The sequence below is a fragment of the Nelumbo lutea genome, chromosome 7 (genome assembly GCF_056320005.1).
Source record: "Nelumbo lutea isolate HS-2025 chromosome 7, American lotus-T2T, whole genome shotgun sequence".
NCBI classification, from domain to species: Eukaryota; Viridiplantae; Streptophyta; class Magnoliopsida; order Proteales; family Nelumbonaceae; genus Nelumbo; species Nelumbo lutea.
This window is the reverse complement of record NC_142690.1, coordinates 321,708-349,549: the sequence shown is the minus strand read 5'-3', so window position 1 is coordinate 349,549 and position 27,842 is coordinate 321,708. Positions and strand designations below refer to the sequence as shown.

General features: G+C 39.6%; 1 protein-coding gene across 1 annotated transcript in view; it reads left to right on the top strand.

Moving 5' to 3' along the window:
* Positions 1-27,842, top strand: part of LOC148844458 (Enhancer of polycomb-like transcription factor protein) — an 80,981-nt gene that overhangs the window by 20,296 nt on the left and 32,843 nt on the right. The window contains exons 3-5 of the mRNA XM_088953979.1: positions 17,465-17,594; positions 18,100-18,202; positions 26,381-26,504. Coding sequence (XP_088810105.1) covers positions 17,465-17,594; positions 18,100-18,202; positions 26,381-26,504 — 357 coding nt within the window. The remainder of the gene's footprint in view (positions 1-17,464; positions 17,595-18,099; positions 18,203-26,380; positions 26,505-27,842) is intronic.

The following is a 27,842-nucleotide window of genomic DNA, read 5'->3' as shown; positions in this document are numbered from 1 at the left end:
CTCTGTAGAGGAATCAAAATCCTCCAAGAAACTGTCCGGAACAACACCAACCAGATTGTGTGCTGTGTTGACAGTCCAACCTGAGTGTTCCAGGTCTGTTGAACCGAGGAGAGGATTAAATACCCTCCATACTGAATACAAATGCCTACCAAGTAACCGAAGGGTAAAGATACCCTAGGGCAGCACAAAGAAAACTAGGGTTCTAAATAAATGACAGTCAATTGAGAAGATAGAGAGATTCACCAACCTGATGTGGGGAGTTTTCCAGATAGGGAATAACTTTGTGCAGTACAAATTGGCTACCAATACAATTCAGATGACAGCTTGAAGAGGAATGTAGTAGGTCTGTTGAAACCCCTCAATCTGAAGCAATAGCAGCCAAGGATTTAATGTTCAAAGCTTGGAGAATACCTGGGAATACACCAGTCAAAGGAAGGAGGAGGAAAACTTCTGCTGCCCTAGAGAGAAGATCAGAACTCCTCCAAAACTTGTCCAATCTCAAAGAAAGTTTCTGAGTTAGTAGAACAGACCAGGGTGACACAACCAATCAAGTTTCTTTCCAAACAGAAGCTTTCCAAGAGAGTTCTAGGAAGACCTCTTGCTGAAATCACAGAACAGAGAGCAAGAATTAGGGTTGATCAGAACAGCCCTATCTTCAGACAAAGCACCCAGAAATCAGCAACCTTTGAGATGTCAGAGAGTGAGCGTGAAGCAAATACTGATTACAGAGCAGTGTGCTCTGATACCATGTCAAACAAGCAGTTCGTACCAGAGAGGAGAAGACAGAATTCTGGGGTGAAGAACTGAATAGTTCGACCCAATCCCAAGAGCCTCAATATATAGATTAAAGAAATGAGAATATTTACAGAAAAGCTCTTGCAGGGCTAAAGAGAAAATAACAATAAAATAAGAGATACAATACAACAAGGGACTATATTAATATGGTACATCAGTGAGACTCTTCACAGAGTGAGGTTGAAAGACCAAGGTTGGATGTGGAATGTGATGTGGACTTTAGTGAAAAGAGTACAGAAAATTCAGTTGGTGATTTTGTGGGAAGTCATGGGGGTAAATTAAAAGATCCAAATGATTTGAAAGTCTTCCTACAAAAGAAGGAAGGAATGTGATGGGAAAATGAAGAAGAAAGAGTTGAGTGAGGTTGAAAGACTAATGTTGTATGTGGAATGTGATTGGGACTATAGTGAAAGGAAGGGTAGAAGAAGAAGGAGCAAGTAAATAGGTATTGAGGTAGGGGTAAAAGGAATAGGTTAGAAATGAATGTTGTTAGTTGGAATGTCCGAGGGCTAGGGAGTGTGTGTTCATGTGGAAGAGAACTCTAATAAAGGAGTTGCTTAGGAAAGAGAACACAAACATAGTTCTTATTCAAGAATCTAAACTATTGGCTTTTGATGGTAGGTGGGCTAGGAGTGTTTGGATGGCCGGGGGAATAAGTTGGGCTATGTCTGTCTTGGGGAGCTTCGGGAGGACTAGTGACCCTTAGAAGTATGATGTGGTGCAAGGGATGGAAGAACTGGTAAGGAAATTCATAGTCTCAATCAAATTCCGACAAGTGGTTGATGGGTTTGAATGTTTTTTTTTAAAGATAATATAAAAAAAATATTAAATAAAAAAACAATTAATTACAAGGAAGGTGATAAGCAATCACCAGAGAGGAAGCAAAACCTAGAGAACCAAGCAAAGAAGCCCCAATCCCCAAGAAAGAAAACCACCCCAAACATAGAATAATACTTTTGACCCAGCTAAAAAGAGAAAACCTCACTACAACACTATGGTAAAACCCATTCATAAAAAAAACACTATGACGAAACCTAGACCCTACAAACCAATATCGGCACTCGTCGGAAACCCATCCCTATTGCCCACTCCCAACCAAAACTCCCACTCAAAAACTCTTCTTATCATCTTTTTGAGAAAAATCTTCTAGTCACCTTTTCTCTCATCTTTTGTGATCTTTGATGAGCTTATTAGGCCTAATACCATATAAGCCTCCTTTTTTCTATGCAAAGACTTTTGAAACTGGAACTTGCTGCGGACTTTTTTTGTTCTTTTGAAACTAGGTTTTGACAAATATCTATGGTCCCAATGGATACAGGGAAAGGAATGATATGTTGGAAGAATTGAAAGACATAAAGGGATTGTGGGAAGGACCATGGTGTATTGGAGGGGACTTCAATGTAATAAGACGGGGAAACAAATAAGGAGAGGCAAAGAATTACTACTAGCATGAGGAAATTAAATGAGTTTATAAATTTTCTTTGAGCTCAAGGAGTTGCCTCTCTTGCATAATAATTTCACATGGTCTAACCTTCAGACTAACCCGATTTGTTGCAAATTAGATAGATTTTTGTTTGTAGTGGATTGGGAGGATCATTGGGGAGATTTGGTCATGAGGGCTTTGCCTAGAATAACTTCTGATGATTGGCCAATTTCCTTGTCCAAGGATGATCTAAGAGGAAGGGGTCCATCTCCTTTTTGGTTTGAGAATATGTGGCTTTGTCACCCAACGTTCAAAGAAAAAAAAAGTTTAAAATGCCCAAAGGAATATGTGGAATTTTGGAAAAGTTGATGAGAGACTTCTTATGGGAACCAAGAGAGGAGAAAAAGGATCATAGGGTTAGGTGGGATATAGTTTCCAAAACCAAAAGTGATGGTGGGCTTGGTTTAGGCAATTTGCAAAAAAAAGAATGAAGCTTTGTTGGGGAAATGGCTTTGGAGATTGACTTTGGAAAGGGATAAATTATGGGCTCAAGTTGTCTTAAGTATTCATGGGCAAGCGACAGATGGCTGGGTCTCTGGAGTTTCAACTAGGGCTACGAGAGCTTCTCCTTGGAAATCAATTCATGACATACTTCTTTCTTTTCTTCCTCTAATCAGGTATGATATGTGCTCTGGTAATTGCGCAAAATTTTGGGATCATGTTTGGGTGGGAAGCACTCTGCTAAAAGAACTTTTCCCTTGTATTCTTTATCACGGTTTAAAAATGAGCCAGTCTCCATTGTTTTGACCACCTCTAATTCAACCATTGATTGGAATTTGGGTTTTAGAAGGGCCCTTAGAGAACTGGAACTGAACCTCATTGCTGACCTTCTAAATATCCTTGAGGGGGTGGTTATTGACCCCCTTAGGAGGGATAGTAGGATTTGGGCTCCGTCTCCTTCGAGTATCTTCTCTTGTTCCTCTTTCTTCAAGGAACTGGCTCATTCCCCTCCCGTCTTTGGAATCCCTTTTCCAGTTTTGGAAGTCTGGGGTAGACTTCTATGGAGGTGTGTAAGAGCAGCTGTATGTTGGACAGTCTGGGAGGAAAGGAATCAACAAATCTTTCATGACAAAGGAAGAAATAAGGGTGTAATCATTGAACTGATTTCTATAAGGGTGATCCATTGGGTTAAAACTTTGCAAAGTTTATAAAATTATTCAGAAGGAGACATCATCAGGAAGTGGAAAGAAGTGGCTTGGTCAGCTCCAAGAAAGAATGTATCCCACCCAATTTGGTCCTCTCCAGTTATAGGTTTCACTAAACTAAACTTTGGTGGTAGTAGTGAAGGAAATCCAAGTCTGTCGTGTATAGGGGGAGTCTTCAGGGATGATGAAGATCGAATTATTGCATAGTATTCTGGTTCTATTGGATGGGGGGACTCTCTTAGAGCTGAAATATTGGCTGTCTTAGAAGGGTTAAAAAGAGCTCAAGAGTTAAATATTAGAAAATCGATAGTGGAAGGTGACTCTAAGTTGGCTATAAATTGGTTAATGAAGGATACTTCTAGTCTGTGGAAGATTCTGAATGAAAAAAAGAAAGTTAGACATCTCACCCAAAATATGGAAGTCAAGCTTCAATGGATAAAGAGGTGTGCCAACTCCTTGGCAGATTCATTGGCCAAACAAGGGGTGGGAAGAGTTAATTTCTTCTGGGCAACATTGTAATCTGAATTGCTTTCTTGGGAGGGTTAAGAATTTTTACCCCTCCTTTTGTACCTTTTCTATTATTATCTTTTAATAAAAGTCTTTGTTATTTATAAAAAAAAATCGTTCAATGAAAAAAGATAAGGAGTGGTGGATGGAAAGTAATCCAAGGTTTAAATGGGAAGGCATGAAGTTTCACCAAAAGATGAAGGATTTGAATGTTAAGATAAAAATTGGAATATTAGATATTTTGGGACATTAAAAGAGAGTAAGCGAGAAATAATCAATCAAATTGAGGCTTTCGATGATGAAGAAATTCAAGGAACTTTTAAAGAAAATGACAAGCACAAAAGAAGGGTATTAAGGAAGCAATCATAGGATATATTGTTCAAAGAACAAATAAGTTGGAGACAAAATTCCAGGCACAAATGGATAAAGGAAGGGAATGGAAACACTAAATTCTTTGTGGAATATATCAAATCTATTTTTAGAAGACCCTTGAATGAGAGGTTAGGATTAGGACAGATTGACCAAGACTATCGGGAGATCACAAGGTTTGGATAGAAATAAGTTTTAATTTTGGAGGAAATAGAGGAGGTAGTCTTTTCTACGGATGGAGCAAAAGCACTTGGACCAGATGGGTTTACGGTGGTTTTTTACCAGGATTGTTGGGACATCTTGGAAAATGATATATTAAGGGTCTTTGATGAGTTTTTTGACGGAGGGGTTATAAAACCAGAATTGAGTTCCACTTTCATTTCCCTGGTCCCCAAAAAATTCGATTCAAACCATCCAAGAGAGTTTAGATCAACTTAGTCAATAGTTTGTATGAAATCATTACGAAGGTGCTTTCGCGAAGGGTTAGATCTGCTCTTCCTTCCATTATTTACCCAAATCAAGGAGCATTTGTGAAGTATAGGCAGATTATTAATCAAATTCTAATTGATAATGAGTGTGTGGAGGAGATGAAAAGAAATGGGTTAGTCTATAAGCTTGATCTTGAGAAGGCCTATGACTTGGTGGACTAGGAATTCTTGTTGGAGGTGATGAGAAACTATGGTTTTGGAGACAAATGGTTTAAGTGGATTCATGGGTGTATTAAGAGCTGGTGAGAGGATGGAGAGTGGGAAGGGATAGAGTGTCTTTTACCCACCTACAATTTGTTGACGATACAAACTTATTCTGTGAAGGCGATAAACTCAATAGGGTGAGAAATTTGAAATTAGACTGAAGGGGCAATGGAGTTTAAGTGTTCGAGGCAAAATAAATTGCTGGCCATGTTTAAAAAAAGGACCATGTAGAGAACAATGATGTGGGGCCCACAGCTACGGTCCCACTGTGTTCGTTGGGTAGAAGGTGTTCTAGTCTTCCTAGGGTTAGCTATTGGTCATTTAGTTGTTTCAGTTGTTATTTATTTGTCTTTTTGCTCTATTTTGTTATGTAAAGACTAAGGGCAGATCTGTCCTTTCCATGTAATGAGCATAACCTTTAAATATTAGTTAAAGTGGCGGCGGCAGAACATCAAGCTTCTGCTCCTCCTTTTTAACTCTTGTGTTCTACTGCTTCTCCTCCCTCTTCCTCCTCTTTTCTCTTTACCTTTCTTATTTTCGAACCTGAAATCCATTAGGGTTCAAGACTGATAACAGTCCTGAACTTCTACTTGGTATCAGAGCTAGGGTTTTTCATGTGAGTCTAGTCCAGCCGACCACATGAGAACCATCTAAGGCTGGAAGCTGAGAAAGTAGAGTTCGTTGACTGGTTCTTGGAGATCTCCAGAGGATTAGCAACTGTTTGAAGAATTGCCACAGTTGCAGCGAGTTGGCGATCAGGAAGAATCAGAGAAGGCTAGGGTTTGGGTAACCTTGGAAGGCAACGAACAACATCCTATTGTAAGTTTTTTTCATTTTCTGATAGAAGTACTATTAGAGAAGATAGGGTTGACCTATCTAGCAAGGGCGGCCGAACTACTCTAGGGTTTTATCTTTCTATTCTCTAGGGTTTTGTCTTAATCTTGCGGCAAACCCTAGTACTAGACTGCACCTTGTGATCTAATACTACGGCAAACCCTAATAGTTCTCTCCTCAACATTGATCAGTTTTAGGGTTTCATATTAACCCTACTACAAACCTTATCCGTACGGTACTGTCTGGATTGTACGGCTGAGAATTTACTTTTAGGACTGATTAAAACCCCAATTCGGCTTCAGCATTTCAGATTGTTCTTCAAACTGTTTTTCAGTTTTCTTTTGGGGTTTCGAACTCTTCTAAGGGGGTGAAAACAGTTCGGACTGTTGCTGTTGTGTGTGGTTACTGATTTCAGATCAGTTTTATACCTGTTTCGTGTACATCCACTGTGAGTACAGATTGGTTCTATACTGATTTTGTGATTGTGGTTGGTAGTCCAAGTGCTGTTTTTGACTGTAGTAACCCTAATTTTGAGACTTCTGGTTCTTGACCGAAATGGAGTTTAAGAATCAGGCAGAAGGCAGTATTGGGAACAACAGTTATGTGGTATGTGGGCATTATAAGAAACCCACACACACAAAAGAAACATGTTGGAAGCTACATCCTTATTTGGTCCCGGCAAAGTTAAGAAGCAAGAAGGGTAACGTTGATGTGGCAATGCATACTAATTCAGCATCCTCGTCTGGCATAAGAGGCACATTCTTAGAGACCTTAGCCGCAGTTCGGGCTGCTCTTATACAGTTGGAAGGGGAAGTTGGGAACTCAGCTCAGCCACCGCAGTCACCATTATCCCCCGCCACATTTGCTTCCGCACATTCAGGTACTCGAGCCTCAGCTTGCCATGCCTCAGCTCCAGGTACCACTGAACCCTGTTGGGTAATAGATTCATGTGCATCCGACCATATGATTAGCTTGCCTTCATTGTTTATCACTTATCATTTATCTTTTGGTAGGGATAAAGTATCTATTGCTGATGGCTCTCTTGTCCCCAGGCTATCGGATACCATCTCCTTGTCTTCTGTCTTACATGTCCCTAAACTTGATACTAACCTTCTTTCAGTCAGTAGTATTACCAAACACATGAACTGCTCAGTAACCTTCTCTGACCGGTGTGTTTTTCAGGACCTGAAGACGAAGAAGGTGATCGGGACTGGCCGTGAGACGAATGGGATCTATCTGCTCGGGGAGAGTTCTCGTCGGAAAGAGTTAGGGGATAAGAAGTCACTTGTTTCCCAGAGTGTGAGTTCGGTTATGCTTTGGCATAACCGATTGGGTCATTTGTCTTTTCGGTCCTTAAGGAGTCTGTTTCCTAATTTGTTTGAGTCTGTTGAGTTGTCCCAGTTGCAATGTGAAAGTTGTGAGTTTTCTAAACATTGTAGACACTCTTATTCGTTGAGCAATAAAAGGAGCAATCGTCCTTTTGATCTTGTGCATACGGATGTTTGGGGGCCATATCACGTTCCTTCCATGGGTGGGTACAGATATTTTCTGTTATTTGTTGATGACCATACCCGGTTTTCTTGGGTTTATCTTATGCGTTCACGAGATGAGGTTCCCTCCCTAACTCAAAACTTTCACCAAATGATCCTAACCCAGTTTGATGCCAAGATCAAAGTTCTTAGATCTGATAATGCAAAGGAATACTTTGCTAAGCCATTGGCATCTTACCTTCTTACTCATGGGGTTATTCACTAGAGCACTTGCCCTCATACACCTTAGCAGAATGGGGTTGCAGAAAGGAAGAATAGGCACATCTTGGAGGTGGCTAGAAGCATTATGTTTACCTCCAATGTCCCTATTCGCTTCTGGGGTGATGCTATCCTCATGGTGGTATATCTTATTAATCAGGTTCCTTCCCGGGTTCTTGATATGTCATCTCCTTTTTCCCTTCTATACCCAGATGAGGAGTTGTTTACTGTTCCCCTCAAAACATTTGGTTGTACCTGTTTTGTTCAGCTTCTCGGTCCCCATCACTCCAAGTTCGAACCCAAGGCCTCCAAATGCATCTTTCTTGGTTATGCACAAACTCAAAAGGGTTATTGCTGCTATGATCCTGTCTCAGGGAAGAAGTTTGTATCCATGGATGTCACTTTCTTTGAGGAAACACCCTACTATTCTCGGGTCTCTCCTCAGGGGGAGAGTAGTGAGTGTGGAGATTTGGGTCTTTTTCTTCAAGGGGAGTGCAGTGAGGGTAGGGTTAATACTTTTGGGGCTGTTCCCTTACCTATTCCAGTGTGTGATGAGGGCTGTAGTAGCGAGGGTGGTCAGGGGGCCGGTCATTAGCAGTCCTAGCCAGCTCCAACCTCTTCTGTGGCTCCAAGTCCAGATATTACAGTCCTAGGGCCCACAGAGACTCCTTCCATTGTTGCTACCTCACCCCTTGCAAATGACCTTGACCTTCCCATTGCCATCCGTAAAGGAAAACGACATTGCACCACATCTACATCCCACCGCATCTCCCAGTTTTTGTCCTATGATCGCCTGTCTCCCTCCTACAGGTCCTATCTCACTTCCGTTGCTAATGTCCCTATTCCAAGAACAATGCAAGAAGCCCTATCAGTCCCGGAGTGGAGAGGTGCAATGCAAGTTGAAATGGATGCCCTGTTGAAAAGTAATACCTGGGAGCTAGTTGACTTGCCCAAAGGAAAGAAACCAGTTGGATGCAGATGGGTATTTATTGTGAAGCACAATGCGGATGGTTCCATTGAGAGGTACAAAGCTCGACTAGTTTCCAAAGGGTTCACTAAGACTTATGGTATAGATTACTTGTAGACATTTGCCCCGGTAGCCAAGATGACCACCATTCGGGTTCTATTATCTCTTGTAGCAAGCTACACTTGGCCTTTGTACCAAATGGATGTTAAAAATGGCTTCCTGAATGGGGACTTGTAGGAAGAGGTTTACATGTAGTTGCCTCCTGGATTCTATGATACAGAGGCAGGTAAGAAGGTCTGCCGGTTCAATAAGGCATTGTATGGTTTGAAGCAGTCACCTAGAGCTTGGTTCGACAGATTCAGACTAGCCCTTGGGAAGTTCGATTATGTACAGGCCCAGTCAGATCATACACTGTTCATCAAGAGGGTGGAGTCCTCACTGACACTACTTGCAGTATATGTTGATGATATTGTGGTGACAGGAAATGACAGCCATGAGATTGAGTCCCTCAAACAGCTCCATCAAAAGTTTGAGGTGAAAGATCTGGGTACACGACGGTATTTTTTGGGTATTGAGGTTGTTAGATCTAAACAGGGGATCTTTGTCTTTCAGAGGAATTATGTTCTAGATCTGTTGGCTGAAATTGGAAAGCTGGGTGTCAAACCTGCAGATACACCCATTGATTAGAACCACATGATTAGTGCCGAGAGTGGGGAGCTGCTTGAAGACAAAGTTATGTTCCAGCAGTTAGTGAGAAAGCTCCTATATCTATGCCTCACTCGGCCAGATATCAGTTATGCAGTTAGTGTTGTCAGTCAGTACATGCATTCTCTTAGAACCACACACCTTCTACCAGCAGAAAGAATACTAGCATACTTGAAGAGATGCCCGGGTAGAGGTATACTGTTCAAGAACAATGACCACAAGAAGGTGGAAGTCTATACGGATGCCGATTGGGTAGGGAGTGCTGATGACAGAAGGTCTACCTCTGGATATTGTTCCCTTGTGGGAGGTAACTTGGTCTCTTGGAGGAGTAAGAAACAGAGTGTTGTCTCCCGATCTAGTGCTGAAACTGAGTACAGGTCAATGGCTAACGGAGTGGCTGAAATTCTTTGGCTGAGATCACTACTTGAGGACTTGGGTATTGAGTATGAGAAGCCCCTGATGCTGTATTGTGATATTCAAGCGGCTATTAATATAGCACACAACCCGGTGCAGCATGACAGAACTAAACATATTGAAGTTGATCGACACTTTGTACGAGAGAGGGTCTCATCACAAGAAGTGTGTCTCCCATACATCACCTCCAACATTCTGCTGGCAGATATCCTCACCAAAGCTGTACCACGGAAGAAGCTAGAGGCGGATCTATCCAAGTTGGGAATGATAAACATTTATTCCCAACTTGAGGGGGAGTGTAAAGAACACCGATGTGGGCCCCACAGCTATGGTCCCACTGTGTTCGTAGGGTAGAAGGTGTTCTAGTCTTCCTAGGGTTAGCTATTGGTCATTTAGTTGTTTCAGTTATTATTCATTTCAGTCTTTTTGCTCTATTTTGTTATGTAAAGACTAAGGGCAGATCTGTCCTTTCCATGTAATGAGCATAACCTATAAATATTAATTAAAGTGGCGGCGCCAGAACATCAAGCTTCTGCTCCTCCTTTTCAACTATTGTGTTCTACTGCTTCTCCTCCCTCTTCCTCCTCTTTTCTCTTTACCTTTCTTCTTATTTTCGAACCTGAAATCCATTAGGGTTCAAGACTGATAACAGTCCTGAACTTCTACTGACCTTATTAGTGTTGAGAATGAGCAAGGGGAGGCTGGAGAAAATGGAATAGAAAGGGGACATGCATCTCGGTAGAAAGAGGGACATGTACACTTGGCAAGGCCTGATGATGATTGCCCAACACATGATGGCAATGGGGAGCACATGGGGAAAATTGAAGTAGACAACTCAGGAAGGATATATTCAAATTTAGGACAGGTCTTCAATGGTGGGCCCAAGAATTTTGAGTCCATTAGTTTTGGGCTGAAGAATAGGCCTAGTGATTTTGGAGGGGATGCTCAAGTTTTAAAATGTTATTGTTGGAGTAAAGAAAAGGGTTTTAAAATTACTAAATCAGGTAGCTTGAGTGCGATGCAAAGGACGACAGAAGGTTTTGAAAAATTAGATGATTGAGTAGGTAATGCAGCGGATGAAGAGGGGTCGATAGAGAAGGAGGTCACAGAAGAGGCTATTAGCAATGTAGAAGGACTCATCTAGAGAAAAGCAAAATTCTTCCCTAGGAAGAAGAATTTATTGATTACAGAGAAAATCGATAAGGAAGAAAAGATATGTGAAGAAGAGAAGGAAGAAGTTCATGAGGGTTCTGAAGACAAAATCCATCAACAGAATAAAGGAGAAGAGCACAAAGTTTTACAGGAAGGCACTGACGGTAAGGAAGATTCTACAGAAGAAATTAAAGTTAGAGATATGGAAAAGCAAAGAGCGGCTATGGAAGAAGGAGAAAGTGGAGAGGTGGCAAGGGATGTGAGGGAAGGAGATGGAGTTGCAATCAGGGAAGAGGGGGAGAACAGTCAAGGAGCTGAGATGATTGGGCTTGTGGGGGCAGAGGAAACAAGAGAGGAGGCGGAGGTGGGAAAGAGCATAGGATGGAAAGGGGATAATGGTTTAGTGGACGAGAAGGGAGCGGAGAAAGGAGCAGAGAATGAGGGAGGGGGAAGTGAGGGGGCAGGAAACAAGAGCGGGGTTGGGGTCAGAATGTATAAGAGGAAAAGATACAGAACTTTTCCTTTAGAAGAAAACAGAGAAAGGGGACTGAAAGTGGACTTAGGGAGGGGAGGTCTTGAGGGAGGAAAGTGAGGACAACATAATGATAGATGAGACACATAAGGTGGAGGTAACTTGTGACATTGAAAAAGTAGTGAATGGGGAAGTGGAAGTTATCAGAAATCTGGGTCTATTTTTCTTAGGAGGGGAGGAGTTCGTGAAAGAAGCTTTCAGGTCTGTGGAGGAAGGGAATGGGGAGAACAATAATAAAGATGATACAATGGTTAATTACAACTCAAGTAATTTCATAATTCAGGGGATGGAAAAGCCTAACGGAGGTGGGGAGGATAACATCAAAGAGAAGCAAGAGGATTTGGAGGGGGGTGGTTGTTCCAGATAGGGTAAAAAATCTGAGGAGAAGATGGAAGAAGCTGTTGGAACTTTAAATACAGTTAGAAGGCTCAAAGGTCAGAAGATCAAGAGAAGCCAACAGCAGATACCAGTCTCAAAGGATTTTGCAAGGATAAAAGGAGGTATTTTTGGCATTGCACCTAACAAGAAGGTAAGGAAACACCAAAGTGCAGTCAGAAGACAATAGGAAGATGACAATCAAAATGATTAAGTTGACTGTTGATTTGGAGTCTTTTGGGGGTTTGGTTTCCCACTTTGGGTCTAGGGTGAGGGTGGTTTTATTTTGCTTTGGTTTTTGTATGGGTTTTGGATTTGAGTCTCGTTGTTCTTATGTTGTTTCTTTTTGCTTTGTATGGGTTTGGATTTGTTGGGATGGTTTGGCATATTTGGATGTCTTAAGCAGTTGTTGGGGGTTTTTGCTGTTCATCCGGGTGTTTTCTGTTTTAATATAACTTTTATTTGTCTTCAAAATAATAGTGGTGCAGTTGTCAAAGATGAAAATAAATTTCAATAGGAGTTGTGAAGTGGGGATTAATATGGAGGAAAGGGTGGTATCAGAGTGTGCAGCTATCTTGGGATGTGAAATTTCACAATGGCTAATGAATTACTTGGGGTTACCTTTGGGAGATAACCCGAGGAATGCAAGTTTTTGGAACCTTGTGGTGGATGGATTCACAAAGAGACTAGCTTCTTGGACGAGGAGTAATCTTTCTTTGGGTGGCAGAATGACATTAACTAAATCAATTCTGTCCAACTTGCCTATCTTTTTCCTTTTAGTGTTCAAAATTCCAGCAAAGGTTAGTAGTATCCTAGAAAAGCCAATGGGAGATTTTTTGTGGGAACCAATAACCTAAAAAAGCCAATGGGAGATTTTTTGTGGGAATCACAAGAGGAAAGGAAGGACCACATGTTAGGAGATTGTAAGTAGAAGTAGGTCTGGAGGTGGGTTAGGAATTAGGAACATTCAAAGGAAGTATAGGAAGTGGCCGTGGAGACTTCTGGTGGATAAGGATAAACTCTGGGCAAAGGTGATTATTAACATCCATGGGCTAGCAACTGATGGCTGGGATGAGGGAGTATTGGCTAGAGCTACTACTGCATCTCCTTGAAAATCCATACATGCTATCCTTCTTTCCTACCTTTTTTCAGGTATAATCTGTGCTCTGGTAATTTGGTAAAGTTTTGGGAACATGTCTGGGTGAGGAGTTTGCCTTTGAAAGAACAATTTGGGTCTTTATTCTCCATATCCAACCTTAAGAATAAGCCTGTATCCACCTTCTTGTCCTCCTCTAGGAGGGGTTCTGAGCTTGACTGGAATTTGGGTCTTAGGAGGGGAGTCAGAGTCTTGGAGCTGGAGAATGTCTTGGCTCTGCTTTTAATTCTACACAATGGGCTGGCTGATGTGCTAGCAAAGCAGGGGTTAATACACCCACTTTATTTTGGGGGGTCACATATATGATGGATTATCCTTGCACTGTAACTGTTAATTAGTATTTTAATAAATAAATTTTCTGTTCTGGTAAAAAAAAATCAAAATTGGACTCAAGTGAAGAGGACGTTATGATCAATGAAACCCATGGAGTTGAAAAAGTGCTGACCTAGAGACTGTGGTCAATAAAGAAATGGAGGTAAGTAAAATATTGGGTTTGTTTTTCTTGGGGGGAGAGGAAATTGGCAGAAGGACTTAGATAAATGGAAGAAAGAGCTTGTCTGCAGTTAAAGAGTAAAAAGGATTCATAGGCAGATGTTGAGAAGTGGATGACCGATTTAAGAAATGAGGAAGTCCAAGAGAGACGGGTCTTGTCCGGGGACACTTCTAGAAAGGGAAAAAGGCTGGAGAAGGCAGATCAGGTGTTTGAGAAAAATGCGGTTTGGGAGTAAGAAAGAATAGTTTTTGAGCCTAAGGAGATACGAATTTCATTGAAGGTCTTGTCTGCAGTTTAGATGATTCAATGAATGGTTCAGGTTTCAAAAGTGTTCACAAGACTGAAGGGGGTTTATTTGGATTGGGTCCTGTTAAAAAGACAAAGAAAGCAAAAAGGACTTTGAATTAAAGGATCTCAATCTAGTAGGATAATAACTATTCCATATTGGTCTCAACTAGACAGAGGCTTCTTTAAGCTTAACTTTGATGGAAGTAGTATGGGAGACCCTGGATCATCAGGTATAGGTAGTGTTTTAGAGACGAGAGTGGCCGTTTTATTGCTCTATGCTCAGGACCAATTGGGGAAGGAGACTCTCTTAGAGCAGAATTGTTGGTCTTGAAGGAAGGAATACAGAGAGCAAGATTGTTGATCATTAGGAGATTAATTGTAGAGGGGGACTCTAAACTGGTAGTGATCTGGCTACAATGTGATAACCTGTGGATGTGAATATACAGTAATCTGAAAAAGAAGTTTAAATGGACAACAAAAGACATGGAAGTGAAGATTCAGTGAGTCTGTGCTAATTCTATAGCAGATGTATTAGCCAAGTAAGGGGTGGAGAGGGGAACACTTTTCTGGGCAAAGCTGTAAGACAGGAACTTTGTAGGGGAGATACAAGAGTTTTTGTCTCTCATTGACTTTATGTTGTATTATGTACTTTCTGTATCTATCTTTAACTTTTATATTAATGAAAATTCTGCAGTTATTGATAAAAAAAAAGTAATGAGATTTCTTTTCAAGATGATGGGGCTATTATGCTGTGAGCTTAGAAGGATTAGAGGGGATTAGAACTGCAAGCAGGTGGTTTCATTGTGTTGGATGGGTGGGATGGCAAGCCTTGAGTTTTTAGGGCTTTGAAGTAAAGTTATTGTGTGATTGATTTTTATGTTTGGTTGTATAGGGTTGGGTGGGTCCTTTTTTCCTTTCGCATTTCAGGATTGGTGGATGGGATTTGATGTGCAATAGTTTTTGGTTTGGTTTTTCTCTGTTCCTTTGGGAATGGGTCATTTCTCATCACCTTTTCTTTACCTTGTTCTTCTTTCTTTAATAAAATTTATTTTTTATTTATCTTCAAAAAAACCATTGTTAATTTAAAAAGAGCCCCTGCTTCTTCATACATTTAGTATGAATGTTGTTTTGTTGATTCAAACAGGTTTTCTATGTAATGTTAGGGTGGAAAAGAAGAAATTTTGTTTGGTTAAGTGGGACTTTGTGTGTAGACCTAAAAAGATGGGGGATTGGGAGTGAGAAAGGTGGGAGTCCTTAATAAAGCTTTGATGGGGAAGTGGGTATGGAGGTTTGGGAGGGAGACAGAGGCTCTATGGAGGATGTGGTGGTATGTAAGTATAGGGTGGTGAATTTTGGGTGGGATGTGAGGGAGGTGAGGTCATCTTATGGGGTAAGTGTGTGGAAGAGGATTATGAAGTTCATTGATGCTTCCTTCTTTCTCTTGGAGGGTGGGGAATGGGTCTAGTGTAATATTTTTAGAGGATGATTGGATTGGAATTAGAAAGCTGTGTGAGCTTTGCCCTACCTTTAGGAGATCTTTGTTTGATTGGGAGATGGAAGAGTCTGTGGAGCTGCTGGATAAGCTATAGGTAATGGAAATTGACCCTTTTGTCACAGGGTAGGTTTGCAACAGAAGAAACCCGTGTAGCATCCAGGCCATGTGCGGCTAGGACAAGCCTAGTGTTGAAAGGGCCATGTGTTGGCCCGATGAAGGCTCCACCAAGGTTAGTGGCATTGGATCATGACCTTGCGGTGCATGGCCGAGGCTCTTTGTGGCTCTTTCCGGTCCATGGGAGGCACCTCTTCCGTGCTAAAGGGGGAATGCCATGATGTGAGGCAACTGTGTGCCGTTGATGTAAGGCAACCGCTGGGTTGTGAGCACACCCTGTGCTATGGACAATGGGGTAGCTTGATTAGCTTGGGCATGGGGCTGGTGAGGTGTAGGGACATGCTTGGGCTTGACCCGCATGGAAAGCCTCCCCTTAATGTGCATCGCATAGTGCCGGTCCATGAACTGTCCCCATGAGCGTGTGTGCCCATGAGGAACCTTGGTAGCCATGCTAGCCATTAACCAAGGCCGCCCCACAAGGGATGTTGGTTTATGGAGTGCCAAGGTTAGGTACCCAAGGAGGTTGACCACCCCTCAAAGAGTACGTTAAGCTTTTGTAGGTCTACTAGTAGGAAACATCACTTTTCCGAAAAATCATACTGGAGATATTTATGATAGTGCCACTCAACGAAGGCCACCAAGCGTAGGTTAGGCTAGGCCTGTGTCAGATTGTGACACTTTGGTTTCAGATGTTAAATGGTGGAAAGAATGTAAAGATGGAAGATTCACAATCAAACCTTCCACCTTCCTTTTTTAATAATTTCTTCTTCACTCTTCAAAAAAAAATCTATGTATAATGCTTTGATAAGGAATCAGCTGGAGGCTGAACAAATTAGAGGTGTTTGGGGGAAACCAGTTCCCCCAAGAGTGGAAGCTTTTGCATGGCTGATTTCAATGGGCATCTATGCTGAAGAAAAGAGGCTATCAGTTCCCAAAGAGATGTGTTCTGTGTTTTTCAAGCTCTCCAAGGTGTCTTGATGGGTGCCAAGGGACTCTGTTGAAATTTTTGGTTGTTGGCCGAGAGTTCATGGAAATCCTAAAGATAAAGTTATTTGGAGCTGTATTCCCTTTGCTGTCTGCTGGGAGGTATTGAAGGAGAGAAGCAAAAGAATCTTTGAGGGGAAGATGAAAAGCATGGAAAGTTGGGGTGGAAATCAGTTCAAAGATTGTTATTGGGTGCTGGTTCTTCCAGAATTTGAAGGCCTCAAGAAAGAAGATTTTGGGACTGACTTTTGGCGCACTTTAAATGGCTGATTAGGATTTCTTTTCTTGCATTGTGTATCATGTCTTCCATGGATTAGTGAGTCTATCTTTTTTTGTTCTTTATGCTGTTTGCCAGGGTGACTCCTTGGTACCTGTGTTAGTTGTATTTACTCTTTTTAGTAACAAAATCTTCTTGTTTATTTATCTTAAAAAATTAAAGTTTTATTTGTATCCAAGGATCGAAGTATCAGTATTGAGTATCGAATTGGATAGCTCATATACAAATGCAAATACGGATACACTTTGGAAAGACATGGATACAGATGAAAGATATCGAAACCCTTGGATAGGCTAAGAAATGCATCCAAATCACATAAATACATTAATAACACTAAATCTAAAGCTGAATTATCTGTGAATAAGGTATAAACACATGAAGATGCACACTTTAATAGCTTATATGAAGAGAAACATTGCAAACAACAATACTAACATGAAGATGCACATCATACAATTATATGTTATATTTAACATATAATTTATATGTAAAATGAAATACATAAATCATGTAAGGTAGACAAAATAAATTAATTTTATAAATTTCAGTTCTTATTAAATTTTGGGGAAATTAAATCTTAAATTAACTATTTCAGTTTTTATAATTATAATTCTGTTTTGATTTTCATAATTATAATTTTCAATTTTTATTAAAGTTAAAAAGTAATCCAAAAGCGGTTAATACATAATTTCATCGGACTAAGCACCAATGCATTTTTGTATCGGTGCACATCAGATCATATCCACCGATACGGTTCAATAAGGAGACATATCATGCCGATACACAGAACTTGTGAGATATGTATCCAGTTGTGGCATATCTCATATCTATGGCCATGGATAGGGATACAATACTTCTCATATCAGGAGTATAATATCGATACTTTAAACCTTGTTTGTATCTAGCCAGAATTTGACTGATTATATTTCTATCTTACAGGTACAACAAACTTCTAACAAGAAAAGTGCCCCTGAAATACCGATCCCACAGTTTGTTGTTGTGGATACTTATGAACGAGATTATTCCCGCACCTTCACTCAGCCAACATCTTATTTGCGTGGAAGGGGAGGTTTGTTTGTTTTTTTTTTTTTCTTTTGATCAATAACAGATTTCTTCATTGTAAATTATTTACAAATTATACAGTCAAAGGTCAGAGAGCATGGTTAACACCCCCCCTCCCCCCACGTCGCTGCCGCAATGCTTCTTACGAATCTCTTAAGGTTGTGCTCAGAAAATTTGTTCCCAATCCACTGCCAATTTGACTAATCCGTCAACCATTCCATGTAAATATCTCTTCACCCAATGTATTTGCAGTGGCACATTCCTTTTGAGCCAGTTGAACTGCTTGATTTCATTTATGTAACTCTATGCTTCATTATTAACCAGCCAACTAATTATCATCTTGAAGTCCCCTTCAATGGCCAATTTTCCACTTACATCTCTTTTGCCCACTGCGCCCCTTGTGGAAAGGGAGGTTTGTTAACTTTGTTCTTTGAATCTTTAGAAACTGTGACAGTATCTTCTACATAATTTATCTTTTATTGGATTATTAAGATTTTGCTTATAATTTGCAGCTCGGGCTGAGCTTGGAGAGTTTATTGAGTATGACCTAGACAATGAGGATGACGATTGGATCCAAGAGTTCAACAATGAAAAGAAGATTCTTCCACCTGAAAAGTGACATCACTTTACCATGTCCATTTGATATATAATATATATTTTTTCTCTTGTAATGCTTTTGCATTCCTTATATAACAGCGTCTGTTCTAATTGTCAATTTCTTTTTATTTAATTGCATTTTTTTTGCATTTTCTGGTAAATCCAATTTAAGCTGAGGCAGATCTATGTTGTACTATTGTTTAGTTTTGTTTTATTATATTGAATTATCTGGTTCATTTCCAGCTTATTTCCACAAAATAAACGTTTAAATAAAATGGAAAGAGAAAAAAGAAAAGAAAGGGTCTTTCGTACAAGTGAAATACTTCTCTTCAGTCCTTGTTGAATAACTTAAGATAACCTGATATTGGACACATGGGAACTAGATCATCATGGGAATTTAGTATTTTTGTAACAAAAATATTATTACTTGTAGGCATAAGAATGTAGAGAAATGAAAATGAATCCCAATTACAGAGTATCACTCTCTACTCCCCAACCTGTATACCTTCTAATACAAAGTTTCTCCTTTCAATGGAGCTGTAATAGCTATAAATTGATAGCAACAGAGAATCTTCATAGCAATAAAGAGAAAAGCACAAGAACAACTCACATACCCATTGCTATCTTAACAACCAGACACACACCCTAAAAAGGTTCCAAAGAAACAAAGGCTAGCCCTAATTGGATGGCCTCAATACAATTCTCCCCTGTAAACCCTGCCCTAGCAAGGGAATCTACAACTGAATTGGCTGAACTTTTTCAGGTCCAGTTGGCATTGGTGATTCCTTGAGGGCTCAAGTAATGGCGGTTTTTGAAGGGTAGGCAGAGCAGAGGAGTTAGATGTGCCCAAGTTGATTGTATAAGGAGATTTACAATTGATGATCCAATGGCTACAAAATAAAGAAATGATTTATGGATGTGCAAAAACACAGTAAAGAAGATTAAATGGATAGCCTGGGGTATGGATGCTAGAATTCCATTGGTGCAAGGGATGACTAACAGCGTGGCTGATTCTTTGGCAAAACAAGGGGTTGGAGAGATCAAATGTTTTGGGCTCAATTGTAAAGCTTTTTGGTATTGGAGATAAACTGTTTTTTCTCCTATTGTACTTATAATCTTTATAATTCATATCCAATCAATGAAGTTTACGTTTATTGATCGAAAAAATAATCTAGCCTCTCTTTAAAAGTGATAAATTGTCCAATTACCTCTCCACCTTCGTGCATCTATCTAATTACCAATTGAGAGTTTCTTTCAATCTTCAAGGAAGTGTATTTGAGCATGGGTGCTAATCTGAGATCTTGAAAAAGTGGCATCAGTTCAGCCCTTGTTCATTTTAAATTACCTAATCCTAATTAAACAATAGCAGAAGCCCATGATCTTAGAAGGCACCTTTTAGCCCTGATAGACCCAGATTATGGAAACTCGACTTGATGATTCCTTTAAGAGTTGGATAAGGATTCTGGATCTATGTAATGTGGAGAACAGGCCTACCAAATCTGTTCTACTGATTTTTACAGTAGAAATCACCTAAGATTAAATAGAAAATTGAACTTGAAAAGATAGAAAGAAAGCAAGCAAGCTGCTACATGTTTTCTTGGTGAGTTGAAGGAAACCACACTTTTGCAAGCCAAATTCACTTGGTCCAACCTCTAGGAAAACCCCGTATTCAAAAACTGGATCGATTTCTTTTTAACTTAGCTTGGGAAAGTTTGTGGGGAAATTTGGTTGCTAGAGCTATGCGCAGGGTCACCTCTGATCATTGTCCTATCAAGTTAGGTTCAGAGTCCTTTGCTACTGGACCTAAACCTTTCAAATTTGAAAATATGTGGCTAACCCATCTGGAATTTGTGAATAAAGTGAAGGAGTGGTGGGGGAGGAGCTAATAGGGATAAACTGGAAGGGAGTCAGATTTCTTAAGAAATTAAAGAGGTTAAGATCTATAATAAAAGAGTGGAATAGGTATTATTTTGGGAGACTTGAGGAACAAAAAAATGAGCGTGATCAATCAAATAGAAGAATTGGATCTGAAGGAATCTCAAAATATCATGTTTGAGGATGCCAAAGGGTTGAAGAGACAACTGAAAGAGGTACTTCTGAGAGAGGAAATTAATTGGAGGCAAATATCTAAGCATAAGTGGATTAAGGAAGGGGATGGGAATACCAGGTTCTTTCATGACCTGGCCAATGGGAGGAGGAAGAACTTTGTGACAAAACTAGAGGTGGATGGGGAGGTGATTACCAACCAGGAAATTTGTGGACCACTTCAAATCAATATTCAGGAGGCCTTTGAATGAGAAAGCAAGTGTGGAAGGGATAGATTGGCCTAGGGTGGAGGATGATAAGGCAAGGTGGTTAGAATGGATTTTGAGGAAGAAGAGATCAAGCATGTTGTCTTTCTAATAGATAGATCTAAGGCTTCTGGCCCAGATGCTTTTACAATGTCTTTTTGCCAAGATTGTTGGGAGGTGCTAAAAGAGGATTTATGTGATGTCTTTTAGGAATTTGTAGACAATGGCTTTGTACGTCCTAGAGTCAATACTACATTCTTGGCTCTAATTCCTAAGAAGATTGATGCCAATCATTTAAAAAACTTTAGGTCTATCAGTTTGGTGACAAGTATCTGTAAAATTCTGGTTAAGGTGCTCTCTCTAAGGATTAAAGAAGTCCTCCCATCCATCATTAGGCAAAATCAAGGGGCATTTATCCCAGGAAGATAAAAAACATATCAGTTCCTAATTGCGAATGATTGTGTGGAGGAGATGAAGATATCTAGGCAAAGGGGCTTTGTTTGCAAGTTTGATCTTGAAAAGGCTTACGACTGGGTAGATTGACAGTTCCTCTCTGAGGTATTGAGGAATTGTGGTTTTGGGGAGAGATGGTGTAAGTGGATGCTTGGGTGTGTATCCTGCCACTACTCTATATTGGTCAATGGTGTGGTAAAGGACTTCTTTCCAGCTCGCAGGGATATCAGGCAAGGGGATCCACTTTCTTTGTTCGTCTTTACTTTAGTTGTTGATGTGTTGAGTAGAAGCACTTCTAAGGCTGACAGGGAAGAGATCATTAGGGGTTGGGGAGTAGGGAGGAACAAGGTCCCAGTTACCCACATTCAGTTTGTTGATGACTTAATGATCTTTTGTGAAGGGGGATTTAGTGAAAAGGTATCAAATCTGAAGGAGTTAATAAAATGCTTTAAAAGACTTTCTAATCTGAAAATAAATTTGGAAAAGAGTTGCATAGCGGGTATTAGTTTGGAGGACAGGGAGATTGAGGTTATTGTAGGGTGTCTTCAGTGTTCTATCTCATCCTGGTCCTTGTCCTTTTAGGGCTTCCTTTAGGGGCAAACCTTAAGGGGAGTAGGTTTTGGACCCAGTGGTAGAGAAGTTTGAGAAGAGATTAGCCTCATGGAAGAAGAATTACATTTCTTTGGGTGGAAGGACTGCAGGATCACGTTAATAAAAGCCACATTTGCGAATTTACCCACTTACTTTTTGTTTGTCTTTAGAATACCGCCTAGGGAAGCCAAGAAACTGGAGAAATTAATGAGAGACTTCCTTTGGGAACCAGGACAAGGGAAAAAAGTATCATTTGATTAAGTGGGAAATTGTGTGTAGAAGCAGAAAGGAAGGGGCTTGGGGTCAGGGAGGGTGGTTCAAAAAAATCAAGCATTATTGGGGAAATGGCTTTGGCGTTGACCTTTGGAGAGAGAGAGGCTTTGGCATCAAGTGGTGGGGAGTATTCATGGCATCTCAGAGGATGGGTGGGACACAGGTGTATCAAGGTGGGCTAACCTGGCAGCACCGTGGAAAGCCATCCACAAACTCATCCCTTAGTTTCTCAGATTTCTTAGGTATGAAGCTTGTTCTGGTAATTCTGTCAGGTTTTGGGAAGATATCTGGGTGGGAAATACCCCTTTAAAGGACCTTTTCTCTTTGTTGTTCTCTATTTCTTCATTTAAAAAAGAGGTTATTTCAAAATTTGTCTCATCCTTGGGGATAACATTGGAGCCAAATTGGGATTTTGGCTTTTGTTGGGGGTTAAGGGATGCTGAAGTTGATTCGTTATCTCTTTTGCTTGGCCTCCTAAACCAAATTTGTCTAGATCCTTTCAAGCTAGACAAAAGGGCGTGGGTCCTTAATCCCAAAGGGATGTTTACATGTGCCTCTTTCTTTTTTTTTTGATAAATCATGTGCCTCTTTCTTTAAGTCCTTGTCCCAGCCTCTTATTCAACAGGTCTTTCCCTCGAAGCAAATTTGGTTCAGGCCAATTACCCCAAAGGTTATGGCCTTTTGCTAGGAAGTGTACTATGGAAAAGTAAACACTTTAGAAAACCTACAAAAGAGAAGACCCCTCCTTTGTATTTCTCCCAACTGGTGTACTATTTATAGAGCTCAAGGGGAGGACTGTTACCATCTATTCATTTCATGTCCACTCTCTACAGAATTGTGGGTTTGGCTTCTCTCTTTGTTTGGGTGTAATTGGAGCTCGCCAGCAGAAATACGGTTGATCTTTGACCAATCTACCTTGAGTTGGCCTACAAAAAGAGGGAGATCAATGTTGAGATGTGCGAGAGCAGCCTTGATTTGGACAATATGGGAAGAAAGAAATAATAGAATATTTCAAGAGAAGGAAAAAAATAAACAGCAACTAAAAGACTGTATTGAATAGGGCAATACAATGGTTGAAGACTTTGGCTCTGTTCCATCAGTTCTCCTTTAATGACTTTTTAGAGAAACTGGTTGGCAATAGCAAGGTGCTCTTCTATCAAGAACAAGGCAGTCCCACTGTTTTGTGTCTGATAAAACCTTAATAATTAATTCAAAGATCCTCTAACAGCAATAAATCAACTAGAAATGCTAGAATTAACTGAGACACAACTAGAAGTCATCAAAATAGAATTGAAAAACAATTAACTAGTGAAATCAGAAGCTTGTTGCTTCTTTTCTGTTGGTCTCTTTAGACTTGTCACATACCTCTTCTTACTCTAGGGCTGAGGCCTCTCCATCACTATGAATCTATTGATGGAGGGGGGATGACACAATGTTTGATGCAGGATATAGATAGTAAGAAGAGTTAAAGCAAATAGTACTAAAAGAAGGAATTGAGAAGAGGAATGAGAATACAACAGCAGCAAAGACTTAATGGAAGAGGAACGAGAACACAACTAGGGGTGTCCACGGTTCGGTTAACTGAACCATGGCCCATTTTTGTAAACCGAACCGGTAGTACTAGTTTTTTCGTTTTGCCAAACCGAAACCGAACCGGTACCACCTATTAACCGGTCCTCCGGTTTCGGTTTTTGACTGGTTTGGTTCTTCGGTTTTTTATATTTATAATATATATTATATAAATAAATGTATAATATTATATTATAAATAATAAATGGTATATAATATATTATAAATATTTTAAAAATATATAATATATTTGTAAGTTGATCATTATAAATATAATATTAAGTATATATTTATATATAATGAATATATATTTATATAAAATACATAGAAAATATGTGACATATTAAAAATATTTATAATATATATATATATATATATATATATATATATATATATATAAATATATATACCGGTCAGTTCGGTTAACCGTTGGTTTTTTTATAGGTTAACTGAAAACCGAACCGGTCCTTCGGTTTTTCAAAAATTCCGAACCAAAACCAAACGGACCAGTTCGGTTTTTCATGGACACCCCTAAACACAACAGCAGTAAACTAGATTTAGAAGGACTTAGAACCTTAACAAAAACATCATTCCTATCATACCTGGATACCTCCACATGCCTAGTGTATTGGTGTTTCCAAACTAGGTTGCATTCCTGTTCCCGTATCTGGACATTAAAGCCTAATTCAATTTCATTTCCAATGCATCATATCACACGACGTCTTCCTCTATATTTATAAACTAGACAAGTCAAAGAGAAACTTTCTAAATCCTAGAACAGCTAGTAGACTCAATATTCACCTAACAAATATGTAGACTCAATACAACAACTAGATACCACAATGGAGGTTTTCTTATACCAAGCCCATCAAGAAAACCTGTTAATTGAGCCAGTTGGGGGCTGGAAACGAATGAACCAGATAATTCCAGAAACTCATCCCTCTCTCATCTTTCTATTCTTTCAGGTAATGTTGATCTTATTCTATCTTCTTTTTTGGCTGACCCAAGTGCTCATTTCACTGATTCTCAGTTCTAGCCACTAGCCAACCTGGGACTGCTGTAAGCCTGTAACCATTTATGAAGTGGGGGTTGAAAAGAACTCAGTAGTGTACAGTGAGAGAGAATGGTGAGGTTGGAGAGAAAATATATGCTATTTTACACATGATTCAGTAATATTCTAGTCCTGTTGGTGTGGAATGCTGTCAAATATATAAGCATGACCTCTTCATGAAGAGGGATTCCTGGATTTTATCAGTTGGATAAATTGGTTCTTCTCATAGCCATGGTGGTTGGCTAGATACATTTTTTTTTTTAAGGATGAATAACTTATAAATTTTATCAATGAAAATCAGAAATATTACAAGCATTACAATCAACCTTTGGATGGGGTAGCAATTACTACCGTACCACTTCAAGAACATTGATATTATAAACAAGCTCAATACAATTGATTTCTTGTAGCATTACAATCATCCAGCATATTTGCTCCTTGGTAACCATTTAATCTGTCTTAGCTCATTTCCATAGCCCTTCACTGATTTCTCACTATTTTTTAGTCATACAGTTACAACCTTGGAATCACCTTCTACAATTAAATTATTTATATTCATTTCCTTGGCCCATTGTAATCCTTGAAGTACGGCATAAAGTTAAGCCGTTGCGGAGTTCCCATCACCAGTTGGATCCAAGAACATAGCAATTATGCATCCATCCTTGTCTCTAAGCACCTCTCACACCTGATGGACTTGGATTTCCTACACTGCTCCCATCAATGTTTAATTTGACAAACCCCTCCACAGATGGTGCCCATTGTTTATTGAATTTTATTTTCCTCATAGAAGATGCAGCTACCTCCCTCCCACCTTCTCCACAAGTCATCATATGAATAAGAAGAGAACAACTCCATGGAAACATGGGTAAAGCCTCAATGGTGTCCATTGTTTATGCATGGTAAAGCCTTTACCCAATGGACCACCCTAATCATGATATTCTTAATAATTTCACCCTTGGTGCAGGCTTCTTCCTTGAAGATTGTTGCATTCTTCTTCTCCCATAGGTATCACAAGACAGTGATTCCACATACTTCCAAAGTAACTAACCCCTTGGCCGGACTGAAGGAGTCTTGAATCACAAGACAGTGATTCCACATATTTCTAGGTTGTTGACTGTACATACTCCCATAGGTATCACAAGACAGTGATTCACCACTTTCTGTCATAGGAAACGCATGGGGGGAGGGCTCTAGCTAAGTCTCCTCTTTTGCAAAACCTTTCAATAGAAAACTTGTACTTTAGGCAGCACCAAGCCTTTTCAAAGGACCATTCCAAAGGAGGCACAAGAGGACAAGACAATGGAGTTCAAGGTCTGGGAATAGAGAGGATCCATAGCCAGTGACACATTATTTTCCCCTAAACCTCTTTTCCGATCGATGTCCCAAGACATGAAGACAACCCTAATTTGATGTTTTTTTTTATCTATTGGAACCTTTGCCTTTGATAACCTCAAATATGCATCACAATATATTTTCAAACTTTAATTTTCTATTCAATCTTTTTAAAATAATAGTGAGGATAGGGTTTCTTTTTTGGGAGAAAAGGATTGTTTGTATTGTTTATTGAGTACTAGTAAATTACAATTTGTCTACAAAATGCACATGTTGCTTATCAAAACTACTTTCTCTTTCATATGCTGCCATGTGTAGCATTTGAGCCCAACAACTTGTTCACACCTTTTTCCTTAATGCATTTTAATTTTGTAGTAGATAAAGTCTAAATTCCGAGGTCTCAGTTGATGATGACCAACATGCATGTAAGAAGCTACCTTTTGGTGTTCATGTCCATGGGAGTATGTACAGTCAACAACCTAGAAATACTTGTGTTAGATGATTACAAAATATTGTTTTGGAAATTGTTTTCTTTAAAACCATTGAACAATTCTTGCTGCCTTTTTTTCCTTTTCTAAAATTGATATTTCTCCTGTCACCAGTGGTAATTGTCTGTGCATATGCATGTCAAAACAGGTTCGAGGCTCTTCTTTTCAAATTGGAGGTTTTGGATCACAAGGCCCGGGAAAGAGCAGGAATCATAATGCCTACTCTTGGTTCACCTGTCCCTGTTCTTTTACAGTTGGATTCTGCAGTTGAGGTGAATTAGGTTTCATTTCTTTTGAAGATAAATAAAGAAAAAAATTTATTAAGAAAGAAGAAAGAAATACAAGAATGATGAAATTATAATTGTAAAACATTATGAGCCCTGCTAGCCACTGCTACACTCGTATACCCATTTAAAACTTCAGCCTACACCATTTACATTGGTAGCTAAAGAATCTGCCAGATTGTTCCTTTCTCTTGGGATCCAGCATATCTGTGCTCTTAACATAGCTAGCATTCCTCTTATTTCTCTTAGTATACTTTTTTACCTCCATATTCTGGGTTGCCCTCAATTGAACAGTTAAATGTTATCCTGAAATCCCCTTCCACCAAAATATCCTTTAATTTTTGTGATGCTGCCAATTTCATGCCATAGGGTGCAGAAATTTCTGCTCGAAGAACTATTCCTTGTTCTGTCAGGCCAGAATAGAGTGACAAACTTGCTCTATTTGCACCTCTTATAACCCCACCATGCCATTCCACTTGCTCCCATATAACTTCCGTCAAGATCCAATTTGACTTGCGGAGAATAAGCTTAACATTCACTTTTTTATGTGAGAATTAACAATTTAAGACCCTAACATGGACTTGTTTGGGTTTGCCTCGAGGGGCATTGGTACAAAGGTGGCTCGTAGAATCATGAATGCAATATATTTTACACAACGTTCAAAATTTCGATACGTATTGGCGCCTTCCCGATATGCCCCTACAGGGGGAGTTTCAGGGTCTGATTTGGTTCAGGGGGTAGACGGGCTTAAGCCGACCCCTCTGAACCAGTTTCAAAGAAAAACTAAAAAAATAAAAAATAAAAGATGAGCAAAGATACAGGCTGATACGCCCCTACCGGCATATCGATATGTTGAACCTTGGTTTTACATTACATTAGTTACTTGAAGCAATGCAATTGAGGAAAAAAAGAGATAGTGGGTTTTACATGCTTGAAAATGCTTTATGTGTATGGTTTTATTTTTAAATTTTCATTTGAATATGCTTTACATGTTATGTTTATGTATTTTAATTTTAGATAATTGGTTTTTTAAAACACTTATTTTAAAATTTCAGTTTATAATTTTATTAATATTACGTTTAATATTGTATGCATTTTTTTTTTATTTTTTTGGTATTTTTTTTAATTTCTGACATTTTTTTTTAAAATTTTAAGTTTTTTCTTTTGTATTTTTGTGCCTTGCTTCAAAAAGGCGCACTCCTTGCCTTGACACTGCCTGTTCCTACACTGATTGTGTGACCACCAGTTGAGAGGGCGTACACTCTTTGCAGAACAACATGACAATCTTTGGCAATAGGTTTAACTAATTAATTATATATTATAGTA